Genomic DNA, 12,442 nt, shown 5'->3' on the forward strand with positions numbered 1-12,442 from the left:
AACCGTTCATCATATGCCTCTCCATAAAGCTCATGGGATCACTTCCAGGAACTAAAATCCCTTATGGAAGAATATTTAATATTTCCACACCTATATACAAAGAATTAAAGGCATAACTTCAAGAGGATTTTGCAAAAGGGTTCATTTGCCCATCATCTTCTCCTGCAGGTGCTCTAAAAAATTTTTAAGAAAAGAGACGGGTCCTTGAGACCCTGTATAAACTACAGGGAATTAAATTGCATGGCTATTAAAAATCATCATCCGCTCCCTCTTATTCCCCAGCTGAGCACAGCTTAAATCTTTACTAAAGATGGGGGTCACTGACCCCATCTAAAAAACATGCTCTGTAAGGCTACACATTTATTGTTATTGCTATTCTTTCTTACTCAACTCAAAAAAGAGCAGGCACTTCCAAAGACCTTGTATTACACTTTATGTATTGTTTTATTTTGTACATTTCTTTTGTAGTTTATGAAGTGAATCTGTCTCCCACCATAACATATTGACAGGTGATACATCTAGATGTGCCACATTTAAAGGAACCTGTGTGTAGGCCATGTGGGTTTCTTACGTGTATGGGGATAAAACGTTTCTCAAAGTCCTCAATTTTCTTGAGACAAATTGGCAACCGTCTCGTAAAATAGTGTCTAATGTAGGGTCAGTTTTCAGTATAGTTAGGTTCTTTTTTTACAATGTTCAAAATCTCCCAAGTATTGGGGACTATACTGTATGTCAAAATACATGATACAGAGTTGGATTTAGAATTAGAAAAGAGTTTTCTCCTAATTTGTTCGATTCTTGAATTAACTTCAATATTAGGGATGCACCGAATCCAGGATTCGGTTCGGGATTCGGCCTTTTTCAGCAGGATTCGGATTCGGCCGAATCCTTCTGTCCGGCCGAACCGAATCCGAATCCTAATTTGCATATGCAAATTAGGGGCGGGGAGGGAAATTGCGTGACCTTTTGTCAGAAAACAAGGAAGTAAAAAATGTTTTCCCCTTCCCACCCCTAATTGCATATGCAAATTAGGGTTCGGATTCGGTTCGGTATTCGGCCGAATCCTTCGTGAAGGATTCGGGGGTTCGGTGCATCCCTATTCAATATAGAGTACCAAGATGGCGTCTAACCTGCCTATTGCTCAATGATGTCATATTAAGAGATTGTGGTGTTCCATTTTGCCTCATTTATGACACTGAAGTATACTTAACATTGATTGGCTCTATCTTGTTTTAAATATGCTGTGGGAAGTGTGAGTACTTAGCGTAAGTATCTGAATTATATGAAACGCGTAAGGCTGTATCCCTGTGCATCGAAAAAGTTTGCCTGGAGGATTGGTCTTTAGAAGTGCCTGCTCTTTTTTTCTACACGGTGGTCCGGTCCCTTAGTTGAAGGTTCAGTGCGGTGCACCTGGACCTGGACCTCTTCTCACAACTGGTGAGTTCTACCGAGACCAGAGAATTTTCTATATATATATTTTACTACTATCAACTAATGTTCATTGTTCGTTTCTATTCAGACCCTCTCCAATTCATATTCCAGTCTCTTATTCAAATCAATGTAGGTTGCTATGGTAATATGGACTCTAGCAACCAGATGCTGAATAAAAAGCTAAATAACTTAAAAACCACAAATAATAAAAAATGAAAACCAAATTTTTTTTTTTGTTTTTTTTTGAAGCTGCGGGGGACGGATATGGGATGGGATGTGTGGAATATTGGAAAGCATAATGTACCTTCAGTATCTTGTCTGGGGGTCTTACTGTAGCACTCTCCTGCGTTGCCATAGTTCCTTTCCCCCTGCACCTAGCTACCATCACATTTTCATATATATATATATATATATATATATATATATATATATATATATATATATATATATATATATATATATATATATATATATATATATATATAATGCATGTGTGTGTAATTTTTTTTTATTTTAAAAAAAAAAGGCTGAAGGAGCAGCCGAAACATCAGTATGTGCCAAATAAAAATATACAAATTCTTAATAAGACCTGAGGTGTGTGTTTTTTTTTGATCATATATTTTTGGAACCCTTTGAAAACTGCACCCAGGCATCTGAATCACTTATTTTTTGAGAGTGCCGATATTCCTATTTTGTATATATATTATTCTTTCCCCAGGAGACTGCTGGGATCCCAACATTAGTGCGGAGAGCGACGGCGACGACCTCGTTGTGAGTTTCGACACCAGGAGTGACAGTTGCGACTACAGGATTCTAGTCAAGAACACTTTCATAGTTTCACTTAGAAGTCCACAATATCCTATAACTTTACATCCGGTAAGTGCAAAGGTACGAACACACCACTCAGCAGTTAACATATAGCATAAGCGTTGCTCCTTGCTGAGTAGAAATGATGGCTCTCCCCATGGGATTAAAAAGGAGATTGAATTTATGTTGTGCAAGGCCCTTACTTATGTGCAGTTCACGGCTTTCCGTGGCCCACTTAGTGTAAGGGTTGCTCTGTTCTTTGCTGATAGGATGGGAGCCTACCCGATGCCGTCTGTGTGATTACAGTGTAATATCAGCAGACAAAATTGCCCAGTAATCTCCCTATGTCTAGATTATAGGCTGATTTGGGGGAAGATTTATCAAGGGTCGAATTGAAAATTAAAATTTTCGCGTTTTTTATGGTCAAAACTTTCAAATTCAACCAGGGAATTATTCAAATTCGATTCGAGTTTTTTTTAAAAAATCCGAATTCGATTTTCGAGATTTATCATACCCTGGACCTTTAAGAACTCGAATTTGACTGTTCGCCACCTAAAACCTACCGAATTGCTGTTTAAGTCAATGGGAGAGGGATCAATTCTGCAGTTGTTTGCAGCCTTCCTGACATTCGAGTTTTTTCAATTCCATTCAAATTCGATTTGAGTTTTCGGGTCGATTCTATTCACCCGAGTTTTAAAAATTTGATTTTATTAATAAATTTAGTTTGGTCGAGTTCATGGCAGTTTATGGGTGTTTTAAAAAACTCACATGAATTCGAAATTCGACCCTTGATAAATGTGCCTCTTAGTGTTGGTAGGCAGGCTTCTCATTGGAGCATCCTTTTGCATTGAGCTGCTTACTTAATGCAGTGGGAGGGTTTTATAGAAGTTTTGTGTCCACTTGTATTTCTTTATTGCGTAGTCTTTTTCATTAGGAGTCATTTAGGAAGACCCCCAAAAGAAGTACTCTTTCAAGATCGCGCTCCTCAGTGCTCAAGAAAAGAGCATGTGTGTCTGGGGTCTTGCTGGGAAAATAGAAAATCGGTCAAGCACCCTGAACGCATGCAGTGCTTTATTCATGGGGGCGGCTACAGGTCTCTTGTGCTCCAAAATGGAAGGCACCCTGCACTCCACATTGTAAATGCCGTGGTTAACAGTTCTGATTCTGGTTTGTTTTTACAGGATAATTGCTCCGAGCGTATGAATCATACCTTCACGGGCCTGGCAGCTGACCCCCTCTGCTGGTATTTTATCCAGGTGAAGTATCCAGTTGTCTGGAAGTGTGTATAATGCAAGTTTCATAACGGTTCCTAGTGGTTTGATATGCCCTACTCTTTGGTATGGCCAGGGGGCAGGGCTCAGCCCACAAGCCATCAATAGAGGTGTTCAGTAGGCACTATTTGCACTAAATGTGTGAGCTTACATTGCATCTACCATGGCTTTCATGCTTTCTAACAGGGACTCGTTCTCGTTTTAGGTATGGGCTGTTCTGCCAACCTGTAAGACTGACTGTATCCGTTATAATCACATGCCGCAATGTAGCACAACCTCACCCCGTAAGTGAGAAACCCCAGTTATCTGCATATAGACTTCTTACCTGCAGCCATGCTCTGTTAAACGGCATGGAATTCTGTGCCATAAAGCAAGACTAGAGTGCTGTTTGCAATCTCCGGACAGTAACAGTCACAGTAACAAATATGGTCACAAGAATGGCAGATATAAGTGGAGGATTTATGTCCCCTATATGTAAAACCTGCCACAGGACCTTTTCTCTTTCATATCAAGGTTACTAATACTTAACAGTGAATTGGAGATGTTGTTTTGGGGTTAGACTAATCTTGTTTATTAATGTGTCTCAACAGCCCCGGTGTCCAACAAGCGGTTGCGCTTGTTCTTCATACCGGCAGCTTTTATCATCCTCCTTGCGCCCATCTTAATCATTTGCCTAGATGATTCAAAGAGTAAGTTCCATGGGTTGTTCTCTCTCTTTCACTCTCTGATATCGCTATGGGGGGCAGCTAGGGAGAGCAAATGATTCTTTAGAGAGCTTGTGATTCTTTGCACTAATTCTCTCTTTATAAATCTAATTTTTAATGAGAAATATTTGAACTGAGTTTAAATTGGGTCTTTCTTAGGTCTTTCTTAGGGGGAAAAAAAACAATAGTTATAGTCACTGCACTTGCAGACGTGAATGACCCCTAGGGTGTGACATATCTGAACCAAGGATCTTTAGTTCTCCTTTAAATACAGCCTAAGGCAGCGGGTTAGCGGGCATGTAGTATTTGCTACCAAGACAGGGAAATTAAATATTTACTAATACTGTATTCTTTTTTCTTTTTACAGCAGAAGATTCTAAGCCAGGTAAGTCCAGGGCATTTTTTTGCTGTGTTGATGGTTTATGGTTAATTACTATGCTACCTAACCTAACAATATTTAATTACCTGCTGAAAGCAAAGGAGTTGAGCTGTCACAGTACAGCAGCATGAATCACCTGGTTGTAACAAGAACAAACTCTGATGGAGCAGCAGTGTTGTATAACATGATAACGTCATAAGATAATATTCTATAGTCTCCGTTTTATGCATTTTTATTGCTATGAACAATCCCTTTTGATTTATTATCTCTCTGCTCTTCCAGCTCTGGACCTAACACATCCGGATGTCAGAGTAAAGAAGGTTTGGCTGGTGTATTCTGCAGACAGTCGCCGGTACTTGGACGTGGTAATCAAGTTTGCAGATTTCCTGCGGGACGCTTGGGGAATGGAGGTCGTGCTGGACCGTTGTCAAGTTAATAACATCGGACTGGCCGGTGCCGCAACATGGCTGAACCATCAGAAGGCTGAGATCGAGAAAGTGAACGGGACTATTTTGCTTCTGTGTTCTCGGGGGACACAAGAGAAATGGCTAGCCAGGCAAAATTATGAAGGGAACAAAGTGGTGCTCAGAGAAAACAGGCATTTATTTTCCCTTGACCAGGGTGACCTCTTCTCCTGCACCCTCAACTTTATCATCCCGGACTTTGAAATGAATATACAAGAGCGTTATGTGGTGGCTTATTTCGGTGATTTGAGCAGCATTGACAACATCCCCTCTCTATTTAAAATGTGCCCCCAGTACTGCATCCCGCAAGACCTACAAGATGTGTTCTTTAGGATTCATAGGATAGAACAGTGCCGTCCTGGAGTTAAGGTCACCGCTCCACAGCAGCAAACCAAAAGTTATGGCTTCTTGATGCAAGCCTTGAACAAGTGCAAGGTTTGGCAGGACGAGCATCCCGATTGGTTCCAGAAACAGTGTTTGCCCAATGATGGAGTGGAATCTGACCACGAAGATGAAGATATTAGCGAAGGTCTTACGCAGCAGCTTAAACCACTTGTGCACATTCCCAATTGTTCAATCTCTATGATGAACCCTGTCATTGCTAAGCCACTCTCTACCATGGTAACCGACCCTATTATTGCAGAAGGGCTTTCAAGCCTCCTGGTTCAGCCTCACGTGCATGAAGGGGGCTCAAGTGTGCAAACATGGCAGCCTATCCTAATGGATGGACAAATCTGTAGACAGGATCTCCACTTGAACCCTCCGCAAGATGACAGCGTATCTGTTGGAGAACATTACTCTTCTCCGCTCTCAGACCAGGGTTACCTCTCATTGGATCTGCTGAGAGAGGAGCATATGAAACTTTTAATGCAGCTGCCCCAGAGTGACCTCCTAGAGATTCCAGAGGAGGAAGACTACTTGAGGCTGGAGCAAGTGAAGCATTCTGAGCAGCCAGACCAGGGATACATCACCTGGGACTCAATGAGTAGTCTGGACAGGGAATCTTTGATGGCAGCCCAAGTTAAACTGCTGCAGCAGAGTGGAGTCTTGGAATGATGCAGTCAAGTGAGGCCACGCACTGTTTGTGATTACATGTGCACTTGTATGTGTGTATATTATATACTCCTAACATTTTATTAAGCGTAAACGTATGATGAAAGTGGCCTTCCAGATGCAGCAGGGACGGGATTGGTAAAAGAGATTTGCCACACTTTAAACAACTGTTGCTAGACCACATATCCCAAAAATGCTTTTAAGAATACAACCGCTTTTTAAGAATACGGTTGTATCCTTAAAACGATATTGCTCAATTAAATCTTTCCAACCTTGTCCACCCCTGTTACATAAATCATGGATATCCTCAGCTTGCTTCCCCTTCCACTCCCTTTATTATGCCTAGGTAACTTGTCCTCAAACCAGCCGAGCCTCTCCTCAAAGCGGCTGTAGGGCTTCCATGAGAAACACACGAGTCCTGTTCCAAAATTTAACGCCACTTTAATCAATGACAATAGATTACAATCACTTAATAGGAGGTAAATATATATATATGATAACTGTAAATACATTTTCTTAGCGACTTCAGAGCTGTACAGTGTAAATAAAAATACTTTCTGCCACCCGCTCCAAACTGCTCATCCTTAAAATAAACTTCAAATCTCGCAGATACACAGGAATATGAATTTCCTTACTCATTTATCACTAGAAACGAATATCTTTACGTCACATTTAGAGCTGCGACAAAACTGCGGGAGCCCATAACTTACCCCGCAAAGTTGTTTCATAGCTGCGGTTAGAAGTTTGGCCAGCAGAGGTTGTTTAAAGCCCAGAATAAATAGTTTTTCTCCCCCTTTAACAGTAAAAGGGGTTGACAATCTTTTTGCCTCCTGCGCGAACAGGCAGCCCTGTATTTATTAAGCAGTGTCTTAATCTGGCAGTTTTGCTTTTAAACTAGCACCTATAGGGGTAACAGGTTGTAGCAAATTCACTGCAGAAGCATGTTGTTGCTACCCTCAGTTTTATAGTATATTTATTTAGTATAAAAATAAGAATTGCTTTATGCACACAGGAGAGGCATGGGTAACCTGCAGCTCTTGAACTATAGGTCCCAGCATACCCTATAAGCAGAAGGCCACTCTGTTTAGTAAGAAACAGCCAGTGCTAAGAACCACATGCTTGGCACACAATTACCTTTTCTGTATTACATGTCACATGACATTAACATACATGCACTATACAGGGTTTGTTTAAAGGGATACTGTCATGGGAAAAAAATTTTTTCCCAAAATTAATCAGTTAATAGTGCTGCTCCAGCATAATTCTGCAATGAAATCCATATCTCAAAAGAGCAAACAGATTTTTTTTATATTCAATTTTAAAATCTGACATGGGGCTAGACATATTGTCAATTTCCCAGCTGCCCCAAGTCATGTGACTTGTGCTCTGATAAACTTCAGTCACTCTTTACTGCTATACTGCAAGTTTGAGTGATATCACCCCCCTCCCTTCCCCCCCCCCCAGCAGCCAAACAAAAGAACAATGGGAAGATAACCAGATAACAGCTCCCTAACACAAGATAACAGCTGCCTGGTAGATCTAAGAACAACACTCAATAGTAAAAACCCATGTCCCACTGAGACACATTCAGTTACATTGAGAAGGAAAAACAGCAGCCTGCCAGAAAGCATTTCTCTCCTAAAGTGCAGGCACAAGTCACATGACCAGGGGCAGCTGGGAAATTGACAAAATGTCTAGCCCCATGTCAGATTTCAAAATTGAATATAAAAAAAAAATCTGTTTGCTCTTTTGAGAAATGGATTCAGTGCAGAATTATGCTGGAGCAGCACTATTAACTGATTCATTTTGAGAAAAAATTTTTTTCCCCATGACAGTATCCCTTTAACCAGATGCAGGTTATCTACAGTAGGACGTCGCTGTAGGTAGGTAGGTTATCATATCTCCCTGATGTATGGTAACAAATGCAATCAGGAAACCTGAAGGGCAGCCCTTGGGTGGCTTTACCTGGTTTATAACTTGGCAAGATTGTGGATATTGGGACTGGGAAAGGTCCAGAAGGGACAGCCCTTGTACAGAAGAGTAATGGAGGATTGTATGAAGCACCACAGACAAGGAACCAGTCCATAAAGTCCATTGGGCAAGCAGGAGCCAGTGAGATAGCGCTTGAACCATGCTTGAGGGGACGAGGTAGACTGTAGTACTGTTCCCATGACCATCTCAAAGGGATGGGGAGAGGCTTTGCCCTGGTGCAGTAGAAGATCCGTAGCTTTGGTGACTTTATGGGACATCAGCTTGTAGATTTTATGGTGATAAACCCCCCCCCCCCCGGGTAAACAGTGTGCAGGTGACACCAGTCCAGTGCACACGAAATGGTCAGGAAAAAGTTCACCTTAAATATCCCAGATGAAAGTAGAATATTCCATATTTGTTTTTTAGGTAAGCTCACACAATATAGGCAGTTTCAAACTGGAAATTAATAAAACTGAGCGCTGATAAGTCAGAAAACTGACCCCTGCAGCCAGGCCCGGACTGGCAATCTGTGGGTTCTGGCAAATGCCAGAGGGGCTGCTATAAGGTGCAATAGAAAGTCAGTATTTAGTGGGCTGTTTGGGCCTCTGTGTACCTGAAATGCCAGGGCCTATTTTAATTCCCAGTCCGGACCTGCCTGCAGCTCTGCTTCCAAAAGAGCCCCCTAATGCAGGGCAGCACTGGGTTCTATTGTGGTATATCGAGTGATTGTGCCACACACTCAGAAACAGCAAGTCTTTATCAAACCCAACTGCAAGGGTCAGTTTCTGAACCCCAGGACCAAGCACAACTCATTTACCAATGGCCATAGGTGTTCTCCATTATCCATAATCAACCAACTATCTAAGGCCAACTGGAGGTCCGTCTATTGATCTTTCAGTCAATGAAGAAAGCTTTAGTCAGTTGAACCAATATGGCACCGTTTATAGGGAACATAAACCTTCCATTGGAATCTCACAGCAGATCTATTGCACTTCCCTTTAGGCTCCATCTGACCTTTCTATACCTTCCATAGTCACAAACTATTATCCCACTGCTACTATAGGCACCATCTCTTCCACTATACGTGCTATCCCACAGTCACACTCCCTTCCCAGAGACTATTATCCACTGTTACTATAGGCACCATCTCTCCCTACTATACCTGCTATCCCACAGTCACACTCCCTTCCCAGAGACTATTATCCACTGTTACTATAGGCACCAGCTCTCCCTACTATACCTGCTATCCCACAGTCACACTCCCTTCCCAGAGACTATTATCCACTGTTACTATAGACACCATCTCTCCCTACTATACCTGCTATCCCACAGTCACACTCCCTTCCCAGAGACAATTATCCACTGTTACTATAGGCACCATCTCTCCCTACTATACCTGCTATCCCACAGTCACACTCCCTTCCCAGAAACTATTATCCACTGATACTATAGGCACCATCTCTCCCTACTATACCTGCTATCCCACAGTCACACTCCCTTCCCAGAGACTATTATCCACTGTTACTATAGGTACCATCTCTCCTACTATACGTGCTATCCTCCAGTCATACTCCCTTCCCAGAGACTATTAACCACTGTTACTATAGGCACCATCTCTCCTACTATACCTGCTATCCTACAGTCATACTCCCTTCCCAGAGACTATTATCCACTGTTACTATAGGCACCATCTCTCCTACTATACCTGCTATCCTACAGTCATACTCCCTTCCCAGAGACTATTATCCACTGTTACTATAGGCACCATCTCTCCTACTATACCTGCTATCCTACAGTCACACTCCCTTCCCAGAGACTATTATCCACTGTTACTATAGGTACCATCTCTCCTACTATACGTGCTATCCTACAGTCATACTCCCTTCCCAGAGACTATTATCCACTGTTACTATAGGTACCATCTCTCCTACTATACGTGCTATCCTCCAGTCATACTCCCTTCCCAGAGACTATTAACCACTGTTACTATAGGCACCATCTCTCCTACTATACCTGCTATCCTACAGTCATACTCCCTTCCCAGAGACTATTATCCACTGTTACTATAGGCACCATCTCTCCTACTATACCTGCTATCCTACAGTCATACTCCCTTCCCAGAGACTATTATCCACTGTTACTATAGACACCATCTCTCCCTACTATACCTGCTATCCCACAGTCACACTCCCTTCCCAGAGACTATTATCCCACTGTTATTATAGACACCATCTCTCCCTACTATACCTGCTATCCCACAGTCACACTCCCTTCCCAGACACTATTATCCCACTGTTACTATAGGCACCATCTCTCCCTACTATACCTGCTATCCCACAGTCACACTCCCTTCCCAGAGACTATTATCCACTGTTACTATAGACACCATCTCTCCCTACTATACCTGCTATCCCACAGTCACACTCCCTTCCCAGAGACTATTATCCACTGTTACTATAGACACCATCTCTCCCTACTATACCTGCTATCCCACAGTCACACTCCCTTCCCAGAGAATACAATTCTATGTAAATGCAGAGTACATGTAACCTACACAAAAATCACTCATCCAGCATCTTGCTCATAATTAGAGCAAAGTTACAATGCCAGCACCCACATAGATGCAGTCACTTGATAGATTGTTGCATCTGCTGAACTCAGATTTTTTTCCCTGCCACCCACATACATTTCTTACTCACCCATTTAAATACAATTATATTTGTGCCTTACTTGTCAGTATAGAGTCTATTCCCTTCCCCCATCTGGCCCAGATACAAGATGAGGAGGAAACCAAAACTGTCAGTTGTTATTTGTTCAAATGGTTGTGTGCCTGTATATGTAGGGTTTTATTCTAGAGATGTATAGAAATGTGCCCCCAGAACATCCCTTCTCTGTATATTTGTATTTATACATATGGGAGGAGGTGCCATATTGATTCCCTTAGCTTAGACAGTACAGTATGAGGGTATAGCTTATTTTCCCACCTTAATTCATTTGTATCCTTTTTGAATGCTGGGCATTCTCCACCAATGGATAAGCAAAGCCGAGATACATGGGAATTTGCGAATACTTGGAAATTGGATTTCCTATTGATTGCCTCTGGGTTGCTGAAAGCTGGGAATATTTATGTTAGCACATAGCTTTGCACAGCAACCTTCTGAGTGGGATTCCAGCTTTTAGAGAATAGCAGTTTCCCAGCAACTGACCTAAAGCTGTGACACCCAGACAGAGGGATGCTGGGTAATCCCATAATTCTTCATCATTGCCTTAAACTACATACCAGGGCTGGGTAGATCTTTATGGAAGGTGACAGCAATTTCTCACTAAATAAATTTTCAGCCGATGGTAGGCAGTCGGTAAAATGACCAACAGGTGGTGCTGTTGTTTCAAATTCATTATCCATATCAAAACTGTTTGCAGCATGCGTCTAAATAAAGCGCAATTGAGCCATGCATGAATGTAAAGATCAGATTATAAAGGTTATGAGGTGGCAACTCCCACACAAACTAAAAAACTTCAGTGCCCTTTTGGGTGGGTGCACTAGTAGCATTTTAAAGGAGAAGGAAAGCTACGGAGGCATTTTATTGCCAATAGATTAGCTGCAATAGTGCAAGCTAGAATGCTATATTTATTCTGTAGAATGCTTTACCATACCTGAGTAAAAAGCTCTAGAAACTCTCTGTTTGTTTGGGATAGGAGCTGCAGTATTTACATGGTGTGACATCACTTCCTGCCTGAGTCTCTCCCTGCTCTGGGCTCAGATTACAGTAGAGAAGGGAGGTGGGTGGAAGAGGAGCAAACTGAGCATGCTCTTGCCCAGGGCAATGAGGTTTAAGCTGAAGGCAGGAAGTCTGATACAGAAGCCCATGTGTACACAATAGAAGGTAAGAAATGCAGTGTTTATTTTGACAGAGCAGCATTACTTTGGGGGTTTACTGGTATATTTAGATGGACCTTTCTGTTAAGGCTTACTTAGTTTTAACCTTTCCTTCTCCTTTAAGGGAATTTGGCAGTTCAGAACATTCTTGTCTTGTCTTGGTGTAGCATCGTTTCCTTTTTAGATGGTGTTACTTGACCTTTTTTGAACCAAACCCAGATTAAATCTATGGATTTACCCTCAGGACCCAAGAGTTGGTACAGAATAAACCCAATTACTATTGTCTAGTCGAGAAAGGAATGCAGCTGTATCAAAGAGGATCATGGGGGCCCACCATAAGCCACACATAGCATGGAGACCTCAAAGTGCCTGGTGCATAAAGGGTTAAATAGTTATTGATTATTGTTAGCTCTTTCACTCCCATGACTAAATATGTGGAACCTATCTTGTGCAATTGATCCAACCTTGTGACACGAGGCCACCAG

General features: G+C 42.0%; 1 protein-coding gene across 7 annotated transcripts in view; it reads left to right on the forward strand.

The window, feature by feature from the left end:
* The window catches only part of LOC121400953 (interleukin-17 receptor A-like), a 1,044,048-nt gene extending 1,037,327 nt beyond the window's left edge, over positions 1-6,721 (forward strand). For 4 of the 7 annotated variants that reach the window (XM_041585297.1, XM_041585299.1, XM_041585301.1 and 1 more), the window contains 6 exons: positions 2,150-2,319; positions 3,420-3,494; positions 3,715-3,793; positions 4,100-4,198; positions 4,581-4,598; positions 4,875-6,721. In XM_041585297.1, coding sequence (XP_041441231.1) covers positions 2,150-2,319; positions 3,420-3,494; positions 3,715-3,793; positions 4,100-4,198; positions 4,581-4,598; positions 4,875-6,112 — 1,679 coding nt within the window. In that variant the 3' untranslated portion in view covers positions 6,113-6,721. The remainder of the gene's footprint in view (positions 1-2,149; positions 2,320-3,419; positions 3,495-3,714; positions 3,794-4,099; positions 4,199-4,580; positions 4,599-4,874) is intronic. The other 3 variants (XM_041585298.1, XM_041585300.1, XM_041585303.1) reach the window with 1 other exon arrangement.
* Positions 6,722-12,442: the final 5,721 nt, after the last annotated feature.

Source organism: Xenopus laevis, chromosome 3L, assembly GCF_017654675.1.
Source record: "Xenopus laevis strain J_2021 chromosome 3L, Xenopus_laevis_v10.1, whole genome shotgun sequence".
NCBI classification, from domain to species: Eukaryota; Metazoa; Chordata; class Amphibia; order Anura; family Pipidae; genus Xenopus; species Xenopus laevis.